This window comes from Trachypithecus francoisi, unplaced genomic scaffold (assembly GCF_009764315.1).
Source record: "Trachypithecus francoisi isolate TF-2019V2 unplaced genomic scaffold, Tfra_2.0 Lachesis_group8, whole genome shotgun sequence".
NCBI classification, from domain to species: Eukaryota; Metazoa; Chordata; class Mammalia; order Primates; family Cercopithecidae; genus Trachypithecus; species Trachypithecus francoisi.
The window spans coordinates 90,396,918-90,423,566 of NW_022681473.1; the positions used below are offsets into that span (position 1 = coordinate 90,396,918).

Genomic DNA, 26,649 nt, shown 5'->3' on the forward strand with positions numbered 1-26,649 from the left:
ATTGATTCTTCCTATCCATGAGCATGGTATGTTCTTCCATTTGTTAGTGTCCTCTTTGATTTCACTGAGCAGTGGTTTGTAGTTCTCCTTGAAGAGGTCCTTTACATCCCTTGTAAGCTGGATTCCTAGGTATTTTATTCTCTTTGAAGCAATTGTGAATGGAAGTTCATTCCTGATTTGGCTCTCTGCTTGTCTGTTACTGGTGTATAAAAATGCTTGTGATTTTTGCACATTAATTTTGTATCCTGAGACTTTGCTGAAGTTGCTTATCAGCTTAAGGAGATTTTGGGCTGAGACAATGGGGTTTTCTAAATATACCATCATGTCATCTGCAAACAGGGACAATTTGACTTCTTCTTTTCCTAACTGGATACCCTTGATTTCTTTCTCTTGCCTGATTGCCCTAGCCAGAACTTCCAACACTATGTTGAATAGGAGTGGTGAGAGAGGGCATCCCTGTCTTGTGCCAGTTTTCAAAGGGAATTTTTCCAGTTTTTGCCCATTCAGTATGATATTAGCTGTGGGTTTGTCATAAATAGCTCTTATTATTTTGAGGTATGTTCCATCAATACCGAATTTATTGAGCGTTTTTAGCATGAAGGGCTGTTGAATTTTGTCAAAAGCCTTTTCTGCATCTATTGAGATAATCATGTGGTTCTTGTCTTTGGTTCTGTTTATATGCTGGATTACGTTTATTGATTTGCGAATGTTGAACCAGCCTTGCATCCCAGGGATGAAGCCCACTTGATCATGGTGGATAAGCTTTTTGATGTGCTGCTGAATCCGGTTTGCCAGTATTTTATTGAGAATTTTTGCATCGATGTTCATCAGGGATATGGTCTAAAATTCTCTTTTTTTGTTGTGTCTCTGCCAGGCTTTGGTATCAGGATGATGTTGGCCTCATAAAATGAGTTAGGGAGGATTCCCTCTTTTTCTATTGATTGGAATAGTTTCAGAAGGATGGTACCAGCTCCTCCTTGTACCTCTGGTAGAATTCAGCTGTGAATCCATCTGGTCCTGGACTTTTTTTGGTTGGTAGGCTATTAATTGTTGCCTCAATTTCAGAGCCTGCTATTGGTCTATTCAGGGATTCAACTTCTTCCTGGTTTAGTCTTGGAAGAGTGTAAGTGTCCAGGAAATTATCCATTTCTTCTAGATTTTCTAGTTGACTTGCGTAGAGGCATTTATAGTATTCTCTGATGGTTGTTTGTATTTCTGTGGGGCGGTGGTGATATCCCCTTTATCATTTTTTATTGCGTCTATTTGATTCCTCTCTCTTTTCTTCTTTATTAGTCTAGCTAGCGGTCTGTCAATTTTGTTGATCTTTTCAAAAAACCAACTCCTGGATTCATTGATTTTTTGGAGGGTTTTTTGTGTCTCTATCTCCTTCAGTTCTGCTCTGATCTTAGTTATTTCTTGCCTTCTGCTAGCTTTTGAATGTGTTTGCTCTTGCCTCTCTAGTTCTTTTAATTGTGATGTTAGAGTGTCAATTCTAGATCTTTCCTGCTTTCTCTTGTGGGCATTTAGTGCTATAAATTTCCCTCTACACACTGCTTTAAATGTGTCCCAGAGATTCTGGTATGTTGTATCTTTGTTCTCATTGGTTTCAAAGAACATCTTTATTTCTGCTTTCATTTCATTATGTACCCAGTAGTCATTCAGGAGCAGGTTGTTCAGTTTCCATGTAGTTGAGCGGTTGGATTGAGTTTCTTAGTCCTGAGTTCTAGTTTGATTGCACTGTGGTCTGAGAGACAGTTTGTTATAATTTCTGTTCTTGTACATTTGCTGAGGAGTGCTTTACTTCCAATTATGTGGTCAATTTTGGAATAAGTGCGATGTGGTGCTGAGAAGAATGTATATTCTGTTGATTTGGGGTGGAGAGTTCTATAGATGTCTATTAGGTCCGCTTGGTGCAGAGATGAGTTCAATTCCTGGATATCCTTGTTAACTTTCTGTCTCGTTGATCTGTCTAATGTTGACAGTGGAGTGTTGAAGTCTCCCATTATTATTGTATGGGAGTCTAAGTCTCTTTGTAGGTCTCTAAGGACTTGCTTTATGAATCTGGGTGCTCCTGTATTGGGTGCATATATATTTAGGAGAGTTAGCTCTTCCTGTTGAATTGATCCCTTTACCATTATGTAATGGCCTTCTTTGTCTCTTTTGATCTTTGATGGTTTAAAGTCTGTTTTATCAGAGACTAGGATTGCAACCCCTGCTTTTTTTTGTTCTCCATTTGCTTGGTAGATCTTCCTCCATCCTTTATTTTGAGCCTATGTATGTCTCTGCATGTGAGATGGGTCTCCTGAATACAGCAGACTGATGGTCTTGACTCTTTATCCAGTTTGCCAGTCTGTGTCTTTTAATTGGAGCATTTAGTCCATTTACATTTAAGGTTAATATTGTCATGTGTGAACTTGATCCTGTCATTATGATATTAACTGGTTATTTTGCTCGTTAGTTGATGCAGTTTCTTCCTAGCCTCGATGGTCTTTACATTTTGGCATGTTTTTGCAATGGCTGGTACCGGTTGTTCCTTTCCATGTTTAGTGCTTCCTTCAGGGTCTCTTGTAAGGCAGGCCTGGTGGTGACAAAATCTCTAAGCATTTGCTTATCTGTAAAGGATTTTATTTCTCCTTCACTTATGAAACTTAATTTGGCTGGATATGAAATTCTGGGTTGAAAATTCTTTTCTTTAAGAACGTTGAATATTGGCCCCCACTCTCTTCTGGCTTGGAGAGTTTCTGCCGAGAGATCTGCTGTTAGTCTGATGGGCTTCCCTTTGTGGGTAACCCGACTTTTCTCTCTGGCTGCCCTTAAGATTTTGTCCTTCATTTCAACTTTGGTGAATCTGGCAATTATGTGTCTTGGAGTTGCTCTTCTGGAGGAGTATCTTTGTGGCGTTCTCTGTATTTCCTGAATTTGAATGTTGGCCTGCCCTACTAGGTTGGGGAAGTTCTCCTGGATGATATCCTGAAGAGTGTTTTCCAACTTGGTTCCATTTTCCCCCTCACTTTCAGGCACCCCAATCAGACGTAGATTTGGTCTTTTTACATAATCCCATACTTCTTGCAGGCTTTGTTCATTTCTTTTTCTTCTTTTTTCTTTTGGTTTTCTCTTCTCGCTTCATTTCATTCATTTGATCCTCAATCGCTGATACTCTTTCTTCCAGTTGATCGAGTCGGTTACTGAAGCTTGTGCATTTGTCACGTATTTCTCGTGTCATGGTTTTCATCTCTGTCATTTCGTTTATGATCTTCTCTGCATTAATTAGTCTAGCTGTCAATTCTTCCACTCTTTTTTCAAGATTTTTAGTTTCTTTGCGCTGGGTACGTAATTCCTCCTTTAGCTCTGAGAGGTTTGATGGACTGAAGCCTTCTTCTCTCATCTCGTCAAAGTCATTCTCTGACCAGCTTTGATCCGTTGCTGGCGATGGGCTGCGCTCCTTTGCAGGGGGAGATGTGCTCTTATTTTTTGAATTTCCAGCTTTTCTGCCCTGCTTCTTCCCCATCTTTGTGGTTTTATCTGTCTCTGGTCTTTGATGATGGTGACGTACTGATGGGGTTTTGGTATAGGTGTCCTTCCTGTTTGATAGTTTTCTGTCTGACAGTCAGAAGGACTGTCTGTTGGTCTGTTGGAGATTGCTTGAGGTCCACTCCAGACCCTGTTTGCCTGGGTATCAGCAGCAGAGGTTGCCGAAGATAGAATATTGCTGAACAGCGAGTGTACCTGTCTGATTCTTCCTTTGGAAGTTTCCTCTCAGGGGTGACGCCACCCTGTGAGGTGTGGGGTGTCAGACTGCCCCTAGTGGGGGATGTCTCCCAGCTAGGCTACTCAGGGGTCAGGGACCCACCCGAGCAGGCAGTCTGTCCGTTCTCAGATCTCAACCTCCGTGTTAGGAGATCCACGGCTCTCCCCAAAGCTGTCAGACAGAGTCGTTTGCATCTGCACTGGCCCCCGCTGCTTTCCCTATTGGACTGCAGCTGTGCGCTGTCCGCAGAGGTAGAGTCTACAGAGACAGGCAGGCTTCCTTGAGCTGCTGTGAGCTCCACCCAGTTCGAGCTTCCCAGCAGCTTTGTTTACCTACTTAAGCCTCAGCAATGGCGGGCGCCCCCCGCCCCCAGCCTCGCTGCTGCCTTGCGGATCGATCGCGGCAGACTGCTGTGTTAGCAGTGAGGGAGGCTCCGTGGGCGTTGGACCCTCCCGGCCAGCTGTGGGATATATTCTCCTGGTGTGCCTGTTTCCTTAAAGCGCAGTATTGGGGTGGGAGTTACCCGATTTTCCAGGTGTTGTGTGTCTCAGTTCCCCTGGCTAGGAAAACGGATTTCCTTCCCCCTTGCGCTTCTAGGTGAGGCGATGCCTCGCCCTGCTTCAGCTCACGCTGGTCAGGCTGCAGCAGCTGACCAGCACCGATTGTCCGGCACTCCCTAGAGAGATGACCCCAGTACCTCAGTTGAAAATGCAGAAATCACCGGTCTTCTGTGTCGCTCGCGCTGGGAGTTGGAGACTGGAGCTGTTCCTATTCGGCCATCTTGCTCCGCCCCCCCAATTCTACTATTAAAAGACTCATGCTTTCTCCAGTATGTCAGTTGCATTTTTCAGCTTCAGAGTTTCTGTTGGATTCTCTTTACTATCTGGTAGAAATCTGAATTCCTTCTTGGCATTCTACTGATTTTTTTTTTTTTTTTTTTTTTTTTACTTTCTTCATAACACCTATTTTGATTTATCTGTCAGAAAGGTCACATCTCTCTCTTTCTCCAAGATTGGTCCCCAGTGCCATATTTGGTTAATTTGGTGAAGTCACGTTTTCCTGGATGGTCTTGATACTTGTGCATGTTTATCTGTGTCTGGCCATTGAAGAGTTAAGCATTTATTGCAGTTTTTTGCAGGCTGGGCTTGTTTGTAACCTACCTTTCTTGGGCAGGCTTTTCCAGGTACTTGAAAGGACTTTCATATGGTTATCTAGCTGTATCTGCTTTAGGGGACACCCCAAGCCCAGTAATGTGGTAGTTCTTTGAGACTAGTAGAGGTACTGCCTTGATAGTCTCGAACAAGATCTGAAAGAATTCTCTGGATTACCAGGCAGAGACTCTTGTTCTCTTTCCTTTCTTTCTCCCAAACAAATTGAGTCTCTCTGTTCTGAGCCACCTGGAGCTGGGGATGAAGTGACATAAGTGCCCTGGAGGCCACCACCCCTGGAACTGTGCTGGAGGCCACCACCCCTGGAACTGTACTGGAGGCCACCACCCCTGGAACTGTGCTGGAGGCCACCACCCCTGGAACTGTGCTGGAGGCCATCACCCCTGGAACTGTGCTGGGTCAGACCTGAAGCCAGCACAGCATTCAGTCTCACCTATGGCCTGCTATAACCACTACTGAAAGTCACTCGCTGGTGACTGCCTATGTTTGTTCAAGGCCCTGGGGCTCTACAATTAGCACATAGCAAAGTGAGCCAGGCCAGTGTCCTTCCTTTCAGGGTGGTGAGATCCCCTAGGGCCTAGGCAGATCCAGAGGTGCCATCCAGGAGCCACGGACTAGAGTCAAAATCCTTAGAAGTCTACTTGGTGTTCTATTGTGCTGCAGCTGAGTTGATACTCAAACCACAAGACACAGTCCTTCCCATTCTTCCCTCCCCTTTCCAAAGGCAGAGGAGCCTCACCACATGGTTACTGCCACCAAAAGCCCATGGGTCGTACTGCCAGTCTACTGCCAGTGTTCCCTTAAGGCCCAAGGTCTCTCAAGTTAGCTTTTGGTGAATGTTGCCTGGTCTAGAACTCACCCTTCAGCTGTGGGCTCCCTTCTGTCCCTGGGCAGGTCCAGCAACGCTGTCAAAGAGCCAACTCCTGGGATCAGGGACCCCAAGAGCCCTCTTAGTTCTCTACACCTCTGTGGCTGAGCTGGTACCTAAGGTTCTAGAAAAACTCTCCTTTACTTTTCATAGCAGATGATTAATCCTGCCAAGACTGTCTTTCTTTTCAAAGCAGTGGGTTCCTTTCTTGCCCAGGATGTGTCTAGAAATTTCATATAGGAGCTAGGGTCTGAAAAGAAGACTTCACAACCATGACCAGTGCCCTATATACTCCTGTGACTGAGCTGGTATCCAAGAAGCAAGAAAAAGTTCTCCCCACTCTTCCTCCTCCTCTCCTAAAGTGGGAGGAAGGTATCTCTTACAGATCTTCAAGCTGTGCAGCCTGGACCAAGGAAAGGCATGGCATCAACACTCCCCCAGCACTCCACCCCAGCTGATATTTTAGAGGTCACATGTTTTCCAAGTCCACTAGCTCTGAGCCCAGTTCAACACGGACTTGCCTAGGAGTTGCAGTCCTTGTGGTCTAGACTACCTTTCAAGTTTATTTAGGGCCCCAGAGCACTCGAGCCTGAGGTGGTGAGGCTTTCAGAAACTCAAGTTCTGACCACTGCGATGGGAGATTTCCCTCTGGCTAGGACTGGTTTAAATATTCCCTCTGGGCCGGGCACTGTGGCTCACACCTGTAATCCTACCACTTTGGGAGGCCAAGGTGAGTGGATCACCTGTGGTCAGAAGTTCAAGACCAGCCTGACCAACATGGTGAAACCTCATCTCTACTAAAAATACAAAAATTAACCGGGCGTGGTAGTGGGTGCCTATAATCCCAGCTACTTGGTAGTCTGAGGCACAAGAATCACTTGAACCCAGGAGGCAGAGATTGCAGTGAGCCAATATCATGCCATTGCACTCCACCCTGGGTAACAGAGCAAGACTCTGTCTCAAAAAAATAAATAAATAAATAATTTAAACAAATAAATAAATAAATAAATTCCCTCTGTGGGTGGGTGTCAGCTGAGTTTGGTCTGGTTTTGCTTTCTTCTATAACCAGGCAACACTGAATTTAATGTCTCACAATTGCTGCACTCTCCCTCTCCCAAGCAAACAGATTTTCTCTTCTGTGTTGCGGGGCCACTGCTGGGGGATGGAGGAATGGTGGTCTCAGTGATTCAAGACTGTTTTTCCTACCTCTTCAGTGCATCTTTCAGCAATTTGAAGTTTAAACCAGATACTGTGAGTGCTCACCTGATTTCTGGTTCTTACCAAAGTGCTTTTTATGTGCAGCAATGTCTTTGCCAAGGGGACAATCAGTGGAGCCTTCTATTCTGCCAACTTGCTCTGCCTCCATCTCCTATATTTAAGTGTAATTTTCTTACAAGTTTTAGTTAGAGATTAGATAGATTGATAAATAAAGAGAGATAGCCCTTGTTTGATTTTTGAAATGTGTTAACATCATCAAACCAATATATAAATTTGGGATAATATAATGGAAATACTTTATTATTTAAAAAGATGACACTCAGGAGAAAAAAATCACATGTGGGGAAATGAATCTGAAATATACACTATGGGTGAAATGGAAAAATATATAAAGTAAATACAGCATTGTCAATTTTGTCATATAATTGAATTTTAATATTCTGTAAGTTACATGTTCTTAACACTGTTGAAAGATAAATGAAGGCCGGGCGCAGTGGCTCACGCCTGTAATCCCAGCACTTTGCGAGGCGGAGGCGGGCAGATCACGAGGTTAGGAAATGGAGACCATCTTGGCTAACACAGTGAAACCCTGTCTCTACTAAAAAATAAAAATAAAAAAATTAGCCGGGCGCGGTGGCGGGCGCCTGTAGTCCCAGCTACTCTGGAGGCTGAGGTAGGAGAATGGCGTGAACCCGGGAGGCGGAGCTTGCAGTGAGCCGAAATCGTGCCTCTGTGCTCCAGCCTGGGCCACAGAGCCAGACTCTGTCTCAAAAAAAAAAAAAAAAAAAAAAAAGATAAATGAAAGGGAGAAATGATACAGTTAACTATGTACCTTGTCATTCAGAAAGGTCTGATCTTCCCTATAGTATAAAATTTCTATTATCTTCAAAGCTATTGGTATACATCTCAATATTTGCAGTTTATTTCAAATTTTAATGAATTATATATATACACACATGAATGAATATACATACAAGCTTATGTGTGTATGCATCTTTTAAAGAAAAAAAAATGCACCTATAATGAAAGGTTGGAGTTTTTATCTAGATTAATGTTGTACTCTGCCACTTAATAGCAACGTGGACATAGGCAAGAAGTATGTCATTTAAGGCTTAAATTTCTCACTCATAAAATGGGGATACCACAACCTATTCCTTTTGACCATTGTATTAAATAAGATTTTTTAAATGCATATAAAGAGCTTTGCACAGTGCCTGGCACATGATAAATGCTCAATATTATTGGAAGCTATTTTATTATATCACCTCTATTGTTAATTTAAATGAGTTATTGATTTATTAGATGGAAATTTACAAACTAGTAATCATGAAAAAGTATATTTTTTCATATTGAGAAAACATTTTCAGAGTTAAATGCATGTTTGTTGATATAGTAAGAACCCTACAGTCTCTTGGCTTGCAGCTGTGCAGTCAACTTCCCAAGATACCCTCACTGTGAGAAGTCTCCACTGTAGACAGCTAGCGTTGTATCATGCCCTATCATCTAGTCCACTAGAACAACAGGAGAGTCAAGAGAACGTTTTAGCATATGGAACACACTACAGAGCATGCATGTCTTCTAAATCATCCTTGCAAACCTCTAGCCAGCTTTCCTATGATGCCTTTTCATTCTTCTTATCTAATTAGTACTGTCTGTAAGGAGGTTTGATATTTCTCAACATTTAGCCATTTTCTTCGGTTCTTGTAGCATAGACAAGGCAAAAGGAGTAGTGGAAAAGAAGTGTTGAATGAAAGACTATGCTTACACATTTTTTCACACATTCAAATTGTTTTGCTTTCTAGTTATTTTTTTTCCTACACTGTATTCTGTCCCTTCATTCTCTTTTGACTCAAATGGAAAATTACACACATATTTCTGGCCACAAACGGAAAAATATTTTTTCTACATTTGAAAATTCGAACACCAGTAAATAGCCGTAGAGTTTAAAAAAAAAAAAAAAAAAAAAAAAGTTTTCTTCTTCTCCCACCATTGCTCTCCACTATGCTTAAAGTGATCCCAAACCTCAGCTTCAAATAAATCCTAAGCACTTTTATGTACTAGAGCAGTCGCATTTTCACGTATTTAAAAATTCCAGTTTAATTTAATTAGAAAAATTAAATCTCCCATCCAATTCCATGTTCTCCCATTCCTTCCCAGCACAGGCCTGACCCAACAGCTATGATCTGTCTTTTCTTTCTTCCTTCCACTTTATTTCCTACTTTCCAGCTGTGCTCTGGCACTTTCCAGGTCAGACAAGAAGGAGAAAAATTTCCACTTAGATGGTGCAATTTGTGGTTCTCACATGGGTGTTAAATGTTCTATATGATGGCCTTTATCCACATGCTGTTGCTTTCTCTTGTGGGGTGCATTGGGTTCTTTGAAGACATCTTGCCCCCTAGCAGTCAGCCTTATTGGGTGTGATCCTAACAACCCTATTCAAACCTATCTTTATGACCACTTGGTTCACAGTAACCATTTCACATTCCCGGCCTGCCAAAATCTAGAATTATAGGATATTCTCAGGAACTATTTTGGCCTCTTCTCCTGAGTTTCCTCAAGTAGATCAGTATGAAATTGGGGTATTTTAGAAAACTCTGAAGCTCAATAGCCTCCATACAAGGCATGATCGGTAAGCATCTGAACTTCTCTGGAGTGGTTGTCTTGCTCCTCTCCTTATTTACCTTGATGAAGAAATAATATCCCCACTTCTCTATTGACAGCTGGGGTTGGAGGGAGATGCTATAGCAAATCCACCTTCTAAACTGACAACCTTGTTTTAAGACAGCATTACTTGCGCATGTATGTATATGAGTTGGAGGCAAGCAATGAGAAAGAGTCATAAAACTGGTTTCCCTAATTCGTAGCGAGACCCGTTTTCTTCAGCCATTCTCACTTTAGCATCTGAGATTACAAGTGACTCATTCCAAGTTCAGAAAATAGTCGTTTAACTTCCTCTTACAATTTCTTAAGTTGTATATAACCTTCTGACTCCTACAAAGGATACTGCTCTGTTGACATTTGTATTTTCACAGTTCTTGTCCATGACGGTGACTTACAAAATTCCATTGAGTTCAAAAGTTATGGAAGAGACACAAAGGAATATTATTATAAGATGGGCTGGATTAGTTTTATCTGGGGGTATGTGAATTGGCTTTGTATATGCTTCTTCTTGCCTTTTCTTTCTCCCCTTTTTAGCAACAAATCTGATACAGAGATTATTTTACCTATTCTTTGCTTTTAATTCGTTGTGGATCCATATAAACAAAGAGAATATGAGTTGAGATAAATACCATTCATTTTATACACTCACCTCCTATCTTCTTGACTATTGCTACTTATAAAGAAGTTTATAAATCAGAAAATTCTTACATTTCCTGAAATATCCTAGCAATCTCTTTCACAAATTCAAATAGCTATTTTGCCTAGATTTGCAGATTGAAACAAGCTATGGCAAAACTGAAAGCATAATTCCTTTGGTACTACCAAAACAATATTATTGGAATATCCAAGAAGGATATTCTGTTTCAAGATTATGTGTGCATAGACTCATGTTGAACTTTCAGCGATTCTCATAGAAGACTTCACTTTCTCTTTTTTGAATCTAAACCTATAATAATATTACATAATATTTATTGATTATAGTTTCGGGTACCATGATGAATAATCATGAAAATAACCTTAAGAAGCAGGTATAATTAGTGTCTCCATGAGACAATGGAAATACAGGTTAAAAAATATTTTCGGTAAAGCAATTAGAGTGGTAGAACTGGGATTCAAGCCTAGATCTTTCTCACTCGCACTTCTCACTCCCACAAGAAAACCTTTACCATTTGTACATACCACTTTATCTACCCTAATAAGAATAAAAGCATTATTTAAACTGTTTAGGAAGTACCACTGGTTTTTTCAGGGGATGGAGGTGGGGTGGTGGGCAAGGGGAACTCCTTCAATTTAACTCTTTCTGTAAACTAAGCCTGAGTTAGAATCAATAATGGAAATATTCCTGTGCTACATACTTCAATTTGAGTAGAAAATTATATTAGTTTTTAAATGTTCCTCTTGACTTCTACCTTTGTATATAAACTCCCTCCCTTCCCTCTTTTCATTGTTCGGCACCTTTCTTTACAAACCAATTGCCAGATAACCATTAAGCTCCAAAAATATGGCCTTTCCCAGGTCTCGAATAAAGCTATACTTTTCAATGAGTGGGGTAAGCGCTTACTGTAAATTGGAAATTTTTCAGGGAAAAAAAGATTGGTAAATGATCTCATGTTTTATTTTAGTTAAGTGCTAATTAAAGTGTGTTATTAGTATGACTCACTGTGTTCAACCTACTGAGAAGTTCTTTGATATTCTGGCGTGGTTCAACTAAGGTAGTACACTATATTTTATTCATTCGGTGTTTCCAAGAATGTTTTCAATGTTTAAGAGGAAAAGAGACATGAGTTTGTATTTCAACATGCCAGGTAAGACTTAAAACAGCTAAGCATCTGTAGCTTGTGGACAAAGTATCAATTACATTATCTGCTTACGGAGGAGCTTTCCTCAGAAAGAAATTCAGAAGAATCAAACTTAAACCTGCTAAGCATATGTATAAACTTGATTCTCTAAGCTAATAAGCTCATGACATTTATCAGTAGTTGGCTGAGGAAGAAGAGTCTAGCTGCTTAATCCTGGATTCAAATTTTATTAATTATATTTAAAATATATTTGGTCTTAAGGTAAATGTGTATTTCTCCGGACTCAGTGAAAGCATTTATTAGATATTTGATTATATTAATTTTGTGCTTCTAGCAAGAATTATAGAACTATAACACCATAAGGGCTCAGAAAGATTAAGTCAAATCCCTTCAGATCACGAATATGTTGTTTTATAAAGGGATATAATTAAAACCAGTGGACTCCATCAGTGCAGAGATAATAATTGTGTGCCACCAACTTGAAAAGGAAATGAACGTACATGGGTTTCACTGATTAGCTGCATGTAATTAGGAAATGTAAGCCAATTGGAATTAGAGCACCCAATTCAAATCTTGTGCCCACGGCAACAAAACACTGCCTGAGATGAAGCTATTACAGCCTAAAGTTTTCCATTAGTGAATCCAATACTCAAACTTGTTTTAAAATTTGAGTAGCTGTTACGTATACGTATATGGTATTGAAACATGGTAAGCCATAATGCCTCTTTTGTCAGTTGTTGTTCATTAAAATTGGAGGTAGGGTAAGACAAGCATGATCTTATTTCTTTACATTAAGTTGAAGATGGCCTATCTTATCTTGAAAATAAATTAGAGGCAGTAAGAAAACCTCAAGGACCTGATTCTCAAGTAATAAAATAAATGTTTTTAAAACTTAAATCATTAGTTGAAAATTGAAATCAGAGAGTATTTTCAAAAAATGAATTAAATTGAAGTGAATCAAATCATAGAAAGCCTTCTTTTGCTTTCTTAGTTTCTCAAAATGGAAATTTTCCCAAAATGTTCACTTGTTTTTTCTTTTTCTATGTTTTACTCACAAAGTTAAAACTTTGAAAAATCTAAATTGGTACATTGTTTTTTAAAAATGAAAAAGTATCAATGGACATGAAACAATCCAACAAAAGCTTCAACAATTTTGATTTCAAATAGTTACTTTGTTTTATTCTATTCATATCTTTTAAATAGGCTTCTAGATGTTCACTAGAGCACCTAGAGCCTACTGTAAAACTGTAATCTAGAGTTTCTGAGCATCATTTTTTTTGTTTTTAGATGATGTTTTAGGGTTGAACAAAGTAGAAAAGAATCTTCAATGCCTAGTCTTTCCACAGAAACCTATAATCTTAGGAATGATGTCCTCAAAGAAGAGGATTCAAAGCCCTAAATTTAGAGTACAAATTTAGTTCAATTTAATGGACAAAGTACTGGGTCTGGTATACATTACCCATGATGTTATTTAAATGTGAGTTACCAGAGATAAATGTGAAGAGTGTATGTGTGTATGTGTGTGTATACATTTTTTAAAAAACAATAATACTAAGAGAAGCAGTAATGGCATGATATCAATAAATCATTAATATCTTGTATCCACTATTTATTTGGCTGTGCTTTGATGGTCACAATATTCAGAAGTCTGAGATTAGCCAAAAAGAGAATATTTGAAAATTTGGATCCCTGTCCTTTTACATATACAGTTAAACCAGCTCCATTCTTGTGTGTCTTACCTATAACATTGACCAGAAAATAAATTTAGACTAATACAAGATAACAGTGGTTTTTCAGACATGGTGATAAGGCATACTGACATGTCACAGTTTGTTACATGTGGCCATAACTATGACTACTAATACATAACTCAATAAATGATTTGTTTGCTGTTCATATAAATTAGGTCATATTTACAGATATTGCTCTAATTGCATCATTTTTCTCAGCTGAATTCCATGTGATTTCTTGAAAGAGAGGAAAAAGGGTATCCAATTCCATGCAATTCTGAGAGAATCCATGAGATGAACTCCTCATATGAATAATCCTCAGTATGTATGTAACAGTGAAAGAATAAAGATTGGTAACTGCTGCTGCATAATCCTATATTGGCAGCAGCTGCATGTGCCTAAGCAAGAGAATTGTGTTCTCGGAGAAAAGTGCCAAAGGATACTGAAATGTAGACCCTGACAAATAAAGGTTTATATATTCGCAGGTTTTGCTCACCCTCTTTTCTGGCCCAAGGAGAATTTGTGTTTTTTTCTTTTCCAGGAGTATATAAATTCCACTTCAGTTTTTCTGGTATATAAAACGCTGTGTGAATATCTACCAGTAATTAATAGCCTTTCATTCCAAGTAAGTAATATATAGGAGTGAATTTATTGTTTATGATTATATCAATATCGTTTAAAAACGATATGCTGGAATAGAAAGGCAATGCTGAAGTGTAAAATTGCTAATGCAGGCTCATAGCCTGGAAAATGATTTCTTTTAATAGTTTTCTTCATTTAAAAGTTCATCATTTGAAAATGTTCCCTTTCAACTGCAGATTTTGTGGTTTAGTGCATTGAAGGGGAAATTTATTCCTTTGACACATTTATTCTTTTAATAGTTATTCATTTGAAAAAGTTTCACTGGTTGCCTATAACTTTTGCAGTTTGCAGAGAGATTCGTTCTTGACAGATTTTTTTAAATGTTTATTCGTTTAAGTAGGTTCTCACTACATGGAATTGTTGCTAAGGTTTAAAAAAAAAAAAAAAAAAAAAAAAAAACTGGAGCTTCCTGGGGGTTCTGGTAAGGCAGTAATGCTAATCTTGACCTGTGGATTTTTCAGTGGCTCTGCAAGCCCCAGGATAACAAAAAAGGGTCACGTCATTAGCAAAGAGGAGAAAAGTGAGCTATTTTATGGACAAAATTTACCAATCATTATTAGATGTTCTTAGCTATAGTGTTAATTATTATTTAGAAATTGCTACCACAGAGCATTTTCAAGAGGTGTGGTACAATAAGTGGTCATGAAAAAAAAAAAAAAAGCATATCAAAATCTGCCACATAGATTTGAAAGCAGGGTGTTTCTGTCACCAATATTTTGTTTTAATCTTTAATATGACCATCTGACTTCAAACAAACTTTTGACTTATTTCAGGATTTTATCCAACTTAGGCTGGGAGTTCTTATTCTCCTCACTCTCCACCCATTTTTATCCACAGTTCCGAAGACAGCGCCCACCAATGTAAGTGGAAGAAGTGGAAGAAGGCATGAGTTAGTCATTGCCTGGGAGGTAAGAAAAATACATCTCACAAAGTACTTCAGGTGTTTGTTTGGCTTAGTGTGCGATTTAATTATTTTATGATTAAGTAGTCCATTTGATTCATTTAGAGGCTAAAACCAGTAGGAGGAAGGAATTAACCACTGCTGAATAAATGCCACATTGCCCAGGCTATCTCATTTAACCCATACAACAATCTTATTAGTGGGGATGATTTTCTTCATTTTACAAATCATGAAACTGAGGCATTGTTACATACTTTCCCTAACAAACAGAATTGTGACTTTGATTATAAAATTTGTGTTACATTGTCTATCTCATCATATGGCCTCCAAAGTATCATTTGTCAAAGAAAAACAGTGGAGATGAAGGGGGAGGGGGTGTGAAGAGTACATTTATTCTCCATGAAGCCACCTTCCTTTTTTGATGTTAAATAACCTTATTATTAAATATAACTATGTAGCTCACAGGAACCTGTCTTAGAATATACAGAAATGGAAATGTCTGTTAGAGCAAATAGAGCAACTCCTTGACAATCTCTAAGAACAATAAGAAAGTGTACAGAGATATCTTTTCCCAGTAAGAATTATTCCATGAGCACATCACCTATCCTATTTTTTTTTGTCCTTTCCCCCTTTTCTTCAATAAAACTTCATATGTTGTTTTTGATGTCTATAGAGGTATTAACTTTCCAATAGCTGACCTTCGCTGAGATGAAATCTCTCTAAATGGAACTGCCTTTCCATGTAAGCTTTCATATAATGGGCTTTGTCTCTCTTCCACCACTTAATACATGGCTTTTCTTCATAACAAAATTCAAGGAAAAAATCTACTTAGCAAATATTTATTGCGTATCTACTGTGTGTGAAGCACTGTGCTAGACAGTGGCTGGTAACTTTTCCACATTGACTGGTCAATCACAATTACTCTTTTCTATGGTGTGCAGTTGAAGCCCATGTAACAAATTTAAATCTATGCCATGTAGCACAAGAAGCTTCTTGAACACCATAGTCCAATTTTTTCATGTCAGTAACCATAAAAGCAATTGCAAAGCACACTAGAAAAAAAGGTTTTAACATTACTATATCTTACTTTTGTGGTCTAAAGGGTTCTGCAGAACATTACCAATGACAAGATATTCCCAACCACCAGATCATAGGACAGTTTTCCCCAACATGTTAATCCAAAAATCTTCATTTCATATACATGACTAATTGGAGCAAATTTGTTTCACTTCAAAAGTTTTCAATTCTCTTGAGATTTTTGTGCATTTCAACTGATACAATTTTTCTTCTTTTACCTTTAAAGCTTTTTAACTTTCAAAGAAGTGCCAAAGTGATTGTACTATTTTGGCTTCCAATGTAGTATAAAGATTTGAGATTTTCCCTTTCTCTAGCTATCTATATGTGTTTTAAAATTAAGAATTTGGAGAAAGTGGATTTTTAATCAATCATTTTGATGATAATTAATTACATTTTTCTTCTTTAGCCAGTATCTGAAGAGTTTCAGAATGGGGAAGGCTTTGGCTATATTGTAGCTTTCAGGCCCAATGGAACACGTGGCTGGAAGGAGAAAATGGTGACATCCTCTGAAGCTTCCAAATTCATTTATCGAGATGAAAGTGTCCCTCCTCTTACTCCCTTTGAAGTGAAAGTTGGCGTTTATAACAATAAAGGAGATGGGCCTTTTAGTCAAATTGTGGTCATCTGTTCAGCTGAAGGAGGTCAGTTTTTTATTCCTATTATTTTTATTTAACACTTTATTTTGTTATACAAATAATCAGATATTGTTGTACATATATGAGAAAATACAAATAAGGCAAAAGAAATTCATAATCTCACTAAACTTTTCAGATATATATTTTCCAAACTTTTTAAATTTTTTAAATTAAAAGTTGATTATTCCACGTATGTTTATGTTTTTCACACCCTAACAATATACGGCAAACATATATCCACATATACAACAATATTGGTAATCTCTGCAGTATAATCCTTTCTCTGGGTGGACATTAAGCCAAACATCTTTAGTTTGAAATTTAGATACTTTTATATTTTTTCAATATATATGTAAAGTAGATTTAAATAAATGCTTCATTTTATGTGACAAATAAATATTTCTAACCCTATGCATAAAGCACTGTACTAATAAAGAAGTTTCAGATAGGGCTTTTTCTTGAAAGCTTTTCAAACACATCATGAAATCCTATGACAATCTTATGAAATAGACATTATTATCTCCATTATGTAGAAAGAGAAATTGAATTTCAGAAAAGTTAAAGAACATGCTAAACGTTACACTGCTTGCAGCTGAGAATTAAATCCAGGTTTGTCTAACCACTAACTCCTTGATTTTTGTATAACATGCTGCCTTCATATGCATGACCATCTTTAATTCACAAGATAGAACTCATAGGTAGGCAGTACCGAGTAGACAATGTACCTATTTTACAGATGCATAAACTGAAAAATGGTTATGCTTAATACGTGGTAGAGCTACAGTGGAAACCCAGCTTCCGACATCAAAGATCCTGAGTTGTTTCAAGTTTTAACAAAAAATTCAGTTTTTTGGGTGAGAGAAAGTATAATAATAGATTTAGCCTCTTAAAGTTAGCTTTTCTTCTTAGTCCTTCTTCTATTCAAATGTAGGATTTCAATTGACCTTATAAGTGGGGAAAAAAATGAGAAAAGGAAAAAACAGACTTATGTTTCCTAAATTTACAAATGACTGAGAAAATATTCCACCAAAGGCAGCATTCATTGTACCCTCCCAATCAGTGTGGTAAATATAAACTAACCTTTATACTTCCTCTGTGCCCACATGCAGGACTTGAACAGCTCAAGAGTATTATTCATAATTAATTATTATACCCCCCGTGAAGCTCATAGCTTCACAGGGGACATAAATATAGTAATGTGAATATTAAAAAAAACAAAGATAATGTTTGATTTATGGAAGATGCAGCTTTTCAATAGTAAGCTACATCATATTTTTATAATATAGAGCCAAATTTTAAAGCAGAATCAGAAAGTTTATCTTAGCATAACAATAACCAGGGAAGTGAAGAATCAAGTAATGGCAAGGAACTATAGGTATTCTGATGAGATACTCATTGCACTTAGCATCTCAGATTTCTGAGGTGTTTTCAGATAAAGCCCGTAGGCCATGTTACTTATATTATCTAACGTAAAGGTTAAAATCAAATATGAAATTGGAATCTCAAGCCTTAATCTACATTTATGGAAACGGAGTCTCAGAGAAGTTAAGTAACATGCTCAAATTCACACCAGTAAGTGACAGTTACAGGAAATGATAGTAAGTGACAGAGCTAGGATTTTAACCAGGTCTATATGACTGGAAAACACATTTTTTAACTATTACACTATACTGCCTCATCAGGAATGTATACAATAATGATATTTTCTATTATTTATTCCTCAAAAGATCTATTTTGAAGTACATGTGTTATTCAGGAAGAGCATATTCTTTTTCCTTTTAAAATGTTGGAACCTAATTATCAATTACATAGCACCAAAGGTCACATGAGAGATTAATTGGAGAAGTTTGTGAATATGCTTTGTATAGTAACAACAGTGCTGCCTGTAAGAAATTCAGCTTTGTAATTTCTTTGTCAACCTTTACTTTGAAATTAATTTATAGCAACCACCTTAGGTTTTTTTACTTAGTGTTTTCTTAAATTTGAAATGGCTTGCCTTTGGAGATTTCTCTTTCAAACTAGATAGAAAATGTGCATATTTTCTTTTAAAGACACTGAGGTTATTCCTGTAACATATTTCATAGTAATGTAACACTTCTTTTTTTAGTCAACTGAAATACAAAATATATTAGGCAAATTAAATCTGGACAGAGTCCTTTGTTCTGACAATGAAATTCAAGCATATATTTAGCATTTTCTCACTAATTAAGTTTACAAATTTGGAACTTTATATGTAAATATGAGTAAAGTGTTAGCATCATTAAAGTGTGTCAACCAAGAAAGGCAGGACAAGGGAAAAGAAAAGCATTTACCTGGAGTTAGCGGAACCTGAGTCCGAATCTGATCACACTAACTAGACCATCTTGGGCAGTTTATTTAACTCTCTGAGGCTTAGCATCCTCCACTTTAAAAATGAAGGTCTTAAAATAGAACATCTCTAGAATCCTGTACAAATCTAAAATTAAAACTCTGTCAATTTATTCTATATTCTAAAGCATCATATTAGCCGGGAGCAGTGGCTTACGCCTACTATAATCCCAACACATTGGGAGGCTGAGGCAGGAGGATCACTTGAGCCCAGGAATTTGAGGCTGCAGTGAGCTATGACTATTATGGCACCACTACGTTGCAACTTGAGTGAAAGAGTGAGACCCTGTCTCAAAAAATAAGTGGATTAAAATAAAACAAAACGTTCTTTTAAACAATTGTCTTAGTACAGATAGAAGATTCACTTTTGCTATACAATAAAAAGGGAAAACCAACATCCTTTTTTAGTCACGTCACAATTTGCTTTACTTAAAAAGGAGTGAGCATTTCAAAGATTTAACCATTTTTAAAAAGAGTAAAGGCCTGTAATGCACTTGTAAAATAACGTATTACACTCTTAGACTCTTGCCAGTGGAGGTTTCTCCCCTCTATGTCTATGGATGTTCATACAGCTTCACAGTGTGTCTTTTATCATTACACTCTTGCGCAAAGCCCAACTAATCTGAGCTAGATTGTATTTCTCCATTAAGACAAATCCTGCTTCCTTATTCTTCCGTTAACCCAATCCACTTGTTTATCACCTCAAAATCCCTCCACATTCTTAGATACAGTAAAGAACAAGAGGAGTGAGACTGCCTTTCTATTTCCGTTTACGGGCTTAGTTCTTCCTCTTCCTTTCAAGATTACAGCTACATGCCTTAAGCACTGTGAAAAAGCCACCTTTTCACAGCCGACACCAAGCTGGGAAGAAAAATGTCAAACACAGCTACCAGAATGTATGTTATTGGGAGGGAAGCACAGAACAGAAAAACTTACAAGGCACACCTTACAGTACTACGTCTCAACCTGTTTCCCCGTGGAACATGGATAATAGATGACATTCATACCCAGAACATGCTTGTATACGTGTTTATGTGCATTCTCCATTCTCTGTATCCCTTTCTTTTCCTCTCAATAAAGTATATCAGAATGCAAATCAAATTACATTATTTTAGAGAAAACCTTGAATTGACATGTGTTTTCAAAGAAATAACCATTTACAAATGTTGACGCTTGATCAATAAATCACTTGGGATATGACCTTAAGTCTCACAACTCTGAGGTTTAGTATTGCCCTAGAGTACTCTCAGAAAAAGTTTCAAATGTTTTTTCTGCTAACCTTTCAATGTGGCCACAAGAGAAGCGACCCTTAATGACTCTGTCAGTGCGAAACGGCATCTGACATAAGCCCTGGAGAAGAGACAGACTTGCCTGCCACGATATCCATGTACCCTGTACATGTGTCAAATACCTGTGCCACTGAAACCAAGCAAGCTTTATGGGCATTCCTAAGCCTGACTTCAGACCTCTAGGGTATGATATAATTCTGTACAACACCCTTATTTTGGAAACAATTCCGTTTGTTATAAAAAGAACAGTGACATTTCAAAATAAGTTCTCAAAATGCATGGTAAAGTTGATAAAAAATAATTTTTTTTCCAAGATAAAAAAATTAAATCAGCTTTTTCTTCCACATTTCAAGAAATAATGAATACTCAAACATACCCATTTTCCACTTAGTTCTTCTCACCGTAACTTCAGAAACGAAAAGAACTGGAGCGTTCAATTAAACCTAATGGAAAAACAGAAGAAAATGTGATATAGTTAATTATAGGTGGAAAGATTTATTTACTTGTGATGTGCTTGATCCTTTATCCTTTCTCGTTTTCTTGGCTTTTGCCTTATCTGTAAAAAATGTCCTGCTCATATATTTATTAAACCTAAAAAGCCTGTCCTCATTTGCAGAAAATGATATACAATTATCTCATTGCAAGTGGAGCTACCACAGCCCAAATTAAAACCTAACATTCCTAAGGTGTTATTCTCCAGATCCATCCTTAGCTGAAACTGAGCTCAGTGGGATTTATGTGAACTTGAAAATTAATAAATTGACATATTAGTTGTAAAATACAAGAAATAATTTTCTGTCTTTTCCAGATGATCTATTTGAATTAGTGCCTATAAAAGTTCAACTGCAGCTGTCTTCACTGAATTTTTAAATAATGAAACCATACCTTTTCTCTCAAGGAGTTTATTAAACTCTCTTTTGATTAATGCTGTTGCTCTAGTGGTCTCTTGGAAAGGGATCTCTTGGGAATTCAGGTGTATAGTCAATATTACAAGCACATACCCCAATATTACATGAAGAACTCCAGCTGCTAGGTCACTTAATACAAATGTATCATCTAAATTCATTAACATGGTAATGCTGTTCAACATTTTTAATCTAACAGAAACACACCTATCAATCAGCCTGTCCACTACATATCCCAAGATTACACTGAAGGAGTTAGCCATGGCCTAATTAATATCATCACAAGTAACAGGAAAAAAAAAAAAAAAGAGGTTTCCTTCTAAGTCTTTGATTCCAATAGATATAATGCTAGTACAGTCTCAGAAATAAGTTTCTGAACTTTTATTAAATTACCCCAGTGTAATAGATGGGAGTGAGAGTGGCAGAAAACATCCTGTGGTTTAGAGATCAGGAGAGTTTCAGAGATGCCTGAATGTGACATGACTGAGGAGGAGCTGTGCAGCTGAGGTTCAAAATTACCAGGGAGTCTGTGAAATAGGAATCAAAGGAGTTGATAGTGAGCCTGTGGCAGGGTTAAGTGGGTGATGATGGGGACCCAGATGGTTTCTCGCAAGACCTAGAAATAGAGAGCCCAAGTGGGGAGCCCAACACAAACATTCTTGAGAGAAGTTAGATGTAGAGGGGCAAAGGGGAAAGAGAGAAATAGAAGAGGAAAAAAAACATCAGGTGAGTATAACAGAGACATAGGCACAGAAGCAGAACAGTGTGGTGCTCAGGGCCTGAACGCCTGTGTTCAAATCCTCCCTCCACATTTAAGCAGCTGTGGGGTCTTGAGTAAGTAGCCTAACCTCTCTGCCCCTTGATTTCTTCATCTGAAAAAATGCTAGTAGTAGTAACATGGTTGTTGGGAAGATTAATTAAGACATGTAAATAATTAATGACAGGGTTTGGAACACAGCAGAACCTCAATAAATAGCAATTATTAGTATTTTGAGTGATCCCTTCATCTATTTTGTCTTTTTGTTTACTTCTAATCTTATTCTATCCATTCCTCTGTCAGTTATTTGGAGGCAATTGGGAAACAAAAGAAGGAACTATCTGTTTTCTATAAAACTTATTCTGTCACTCAAAATGGACTCTACGAGGTGAAGAATGAGCCAGCCTCTTTCTTTATGCCAATTTAAAAACAGAGGAAAGAGTATTTGAGTCCCAAGTTCTAGTTGGAGCTTTTTCACAGCTAAAAGCAGAGTATGGATAAATCAACTTCTGTACGTTTTACTTTTCTAATCTGCAAAATGACAGCATGGATTTAAAACAGGTCCATTACCCCAAAGCACATAGGAGTTAGGTAAGAAATAAAAATAATAAAGTACTCTTGTGTGAGACAATAGGGAGTGGTAGGAACTCTGGCATATGTAGAAGCACACGCCCAGACTGAGGAAGTCCAACACTAAACCTCATCGGTCAAGACTCAAGAATTCAGGCTTCATACTGTCTTCATTCCCCTGCCCCCTCCCAGCAAGAGAAGCCAGAAATTCATCTTTTCTTTTTTTTTTTTTTTTAAATTATACTTTAAGTTCTAGGGTACATGTGCACAACGTGCAGGTTTGTTACATATGTATACATGTGCCATGTTGGTGTGCTGCACCCATTAACTCGTCATTTACATTAGATATATCTCCTAATGCTATCCTTCTCCCCTACCCCCTCCCCACAATAGGTCCCAGTGTGTGATGTTCCCCTTCCTGTGTCCAAGTGATCTCATTGTTCAGTTCCCACCTATGAGTGAGAACATGTGGTGTTTGGTTTCCTGTTCTTCCGATAGTTTACTGAGAATGATGGTTTCCAGCTGCATCAATGTCCCTACAAGGGTCATGAACTCATCCTTTTTTATGGCTGCATAGTGTTTCATGGTGTATATGTGCCACATTTTCTTAATCCAGTCTATTATTCATGGACATTTGGGTTGGTTCCAAGTCTTTGCTATTGTGAATAGTGCCGCAGTAAACATACGTGTGCATGTGTCTTTATAGCAGCATGATTTATAATCCTTTGGGTATATACCCAGTAATGGGATGGCTGGATCAAATGGTATTTCTAGCTCTAGATCCTTGAGGAATTGCCACATTGTCTTCCACAATGGTTGAACTAGTTTACAGTCCCACCAACAAAATTCTTATTTTCAAATGTTGGTTTAAATTAATTTAACACATGATGTAGACAAACAAAACATGACTAAAGACCCACTGTCCATGCATTTGTGACTTTGGAGCCAAATGACTTCTAGAGTCCTTTCTAGTTGTAACTTTCCATCAACCGGTTACAATGGGATGCTCAAAGCGAATGGCCAGTTTCAATGCAAACCAGATGTTCTGTGATCCAGTTAGTTACTTCTGTCTGCAGACCAATTTTTGACCCAGTTGAAAATGTTCACTTGGGTATAAATATTACATACTAAAATTTCTGGGAAAATCTGACTGAGGTCACTCTTTTTACATGCTGAAATTTCTAATTCAGGTCAACATAGATCAACTTCTGATACCAGTCAGGGATGTTCAATCTTTTGGCTTCCTTGGGCCACATTGAAAGAAAAAGAATTGTCTTGGACCACACATAAAATACACTAACAATGATAGCTGATAAGCTAAAAAAAAGAAAAAAAAAGTTACAAAAAGAAATCTTATGTTTTAAGAAGTTCACAGATTTTGCGGGGGGGCACATTCAAAGCTGTTCTGGGCCAAGCCTGGACGCGCTTGATTAGATTAAGAGGGTGAAAAGCAATTTAAAATGACTCTTCAGTGCTTGTTGATTGATTCACTGTCATTCAATTATATGAAATTATAACATGCAGTTACCCAAAATGCAACTGTGAAATGTAGGTGTGATATGACCCCAATTTAAAATCCTTAGAACTTTTAAATAAAAATTAAGGTGCTTGTTTGAGAAGCAGGTTTCTGAACATTTTTATTTACTTTTACGTTAACATTTTTTAAGCTTTCTATGTGAGAACTACTTAAACTTGTACAGTAGTACTGAAAGTTGATAGAGAAATAATTCCTTTCTTTGGAGATAAAGAGATAGGGAAAGGTTGCTACCCCACCACATGTTTTGTGCTTCTGAAGTTATTTATCCCCCTGCAATCTTCTTTGACAAAGATGTAATTGCTTCAGCAATATAAAAGCTGAAAGAAGGCATTTGGAACACAAATCTCTGCAATGCATTTATTCTGAAGAGAAGTAAAACTGCTACTGAATAGCAAATGATATTCAAAATGTGGTTTCCTTTCAAATAAACTGTATCCTAAATCCCAGAGATCAAGTTGTACACACCTCAAAAACATCAACATTCTTTCATTTACTTGCAAAATCAAGAATTTTAACTCCTACTAAATAGCAATGGGGGAAAAATGTCCGTTGCAAGTCTGGTAATCAGAATTCTAGAATAAGACAGATTTTTCCAGAATGCATGTTTTAAATTGGATAGATGCACAAATAATAGGGAGTTGGAAAGTGAGATGAGGGAAACCGCTGAGCAAAGGAAAATAATAAAAAAAAATTCAAAAGGTGACAGAATGAGCAATTATAATTTATACTATGGCAGTAATTAATGCCAGCTTCTGTGTAAAAATTAATGTGAATTCACCAAAGCACTTTGAGATGACACAATTATAGCATGTGTTTTTAACAAAGGTTTGCCCAAAAGAAAATAATTGCTTGGTGCAAACATGGACCAACCAAGTTTTTGCAGGCTCCTTTTGCAGTAACAGGGTAGATATTTTTGACTGATATATTTCAATTAATAATATATAAAAGCATTCCAGACACATGTATGACTAGCTTCTTTTAGAAAAGGAAACACCTCAGAAAATGATATGGCTTCAATGTTGCCTTTTAACATTTTTATTTAGAACTCAATCTTTGCTATATGGTTCCCTAAATTGAAGAAAATAAAACAAAACAAAAATTTCATAGATGAAGCTGAGCTCTAATCAGTGACAAGGGGTTAGTACCAAAATCTCTACAATTTTTATGGAGTAGAATTTTTTAATAGACTTTTTACAGAACTGTTTGAACTAATGTATGGCCTTTATTCTGCCATTTCATTTAACGTGTGTTTGTGACACAGTATTTGTGATTCAACCGTGTCAATACTAGAAATATTTTGTTCCTCACATCAAGTGCAGGCTCGAATAAAGTGCACCTTTTGATGGATGCCAGTCAGACATTGTGTGTTTCAAAAAAATTAGTGTGAAAGGTCACTGAATGTAGAAACAAATGAAAAGGTGGTTTTGAGCCACAGCACTGAGCCCTTCAGGGACTTTTTTTTCCACCTGCACCTGTCTTAAAAGTCAATGCATGCCATTTAAATATCATGATTCACAGCATATTCCGTATATAATCACAAAAATGTAGTTTTGTGGTGGAACGACAAAAAGTGTCTAATGAAATTTAGATACTATTTATGCCTACACAGAATAAAAAATAAAATAATATGGCATTTTGTGAATGTACATTTTTAACGCCAAGCACAGTACTAAATATTTTATATGTACTATTCTAATTAAAACTAACCTTTAAATCTATGAGATAAATACTCTCATTATAATCATGTTATAGATGAGGGAACTAGGGCTTAGAAAGAGATAAAACAACTTACCCAAAGGTAAATAAATAGCTAAATAAGTATTTTAAGGCAAAAAGCAACAGCAGCAGGAACAACAAAAAAAGCAAACCCTGACGCCACAGTCCATTTTTATAGGCATTATGCTAGATTGGCAGAAAATTTAAGTTCCCCAGAAATGTCTTAGCTGATCCAAGGATTAATGTCTTTGCCTGTCTTGCTAGATTTGTCATTTGTCATTGGTAAGGTATTGATGAGACTTGACCCAAGTATAGAAATCCAAAAGGATCACCTTTATATTTTGTTGTGTTTTTTATAACTACCACAGCACTTCATTTCAAAAATAAGGTAAGAGGAAGTTAACACCTGACAGACTCAGGTGCAATGCTTTGATGGACATAAACTTTTTATAATTGTGTTTTATTTTCTTTCATACAGAACCCAGTGCTGCTCCCACAGATGTCAAGGCAACAAGTGTGTCTGTGTCAGAGATTCTTGTTGCATGGAAACACATTAAAGAGAGTCTAGGAAGACCACAGGGATTTGAGGTATGAACAGAATGATTGAAAATAAGCCTTGTTATTTCTTCTGGCATCACATTCTCCTAAAGATAGGTCTCGGTGACACTTCAGAATTTCAACAGAATTTCTTTGAAATTTTGTTCTATGTTAAAGAAACTAAGAAATACTATTTTACTGACATCTGTTACATTGCTCATTAGCTGGTTTATTTTTCAGTACAATAGCTTCCATAGCACTATGCAAAGATATTTTTAAAAGATGAAAATAGAGTTTTAGACAAAAGCAGGAGCTATAGGTAGATATTTAATGGTATCCAATTTATTGGTCATTTTAAAAGTTTTTGTGTCTTGCTTTCTAATAATTTAACATACAAATACAAGTTTTCCTATTGTACTTTCTTGGTATCTCTTACCCCCAGTGCTGAATTATCAAATTTTGCTTGGAATTTAATGATCTGTATTGTATCTATGTATTCAGATAGTTTTTTTTGTCTCGTAAA

General features: G+C 37.3%; 1 protein-coding gene across 1 annotated transcript in view; it reads left to right on the top strand.

Moving 5' to 3' along the window:
- Nucleotides 1-26,649, top strand: part of CNTN5 (contactin 5) — a 1,344,835-nt gene that overhangs the window by 1,270,239 nt on the left and 47,947 nt on the right. The window contains exons 19-21 of the mRNA XM_033204902.1: nt 14,673-14,743; nt 16,220-16,454; nt 26,068-26,177. Of these exons, the coding sequence (XP_033060793.1) occupies nt 14,673-14,743; nt 16,220-16,454; nt 26,068-26,177 (416 nt within the window). The remainder of the gene's footprint in view (nt 1-14,672; nt 14,744-16,219; nt 16,455-26,067; nt 26,178-26,649) is intronic.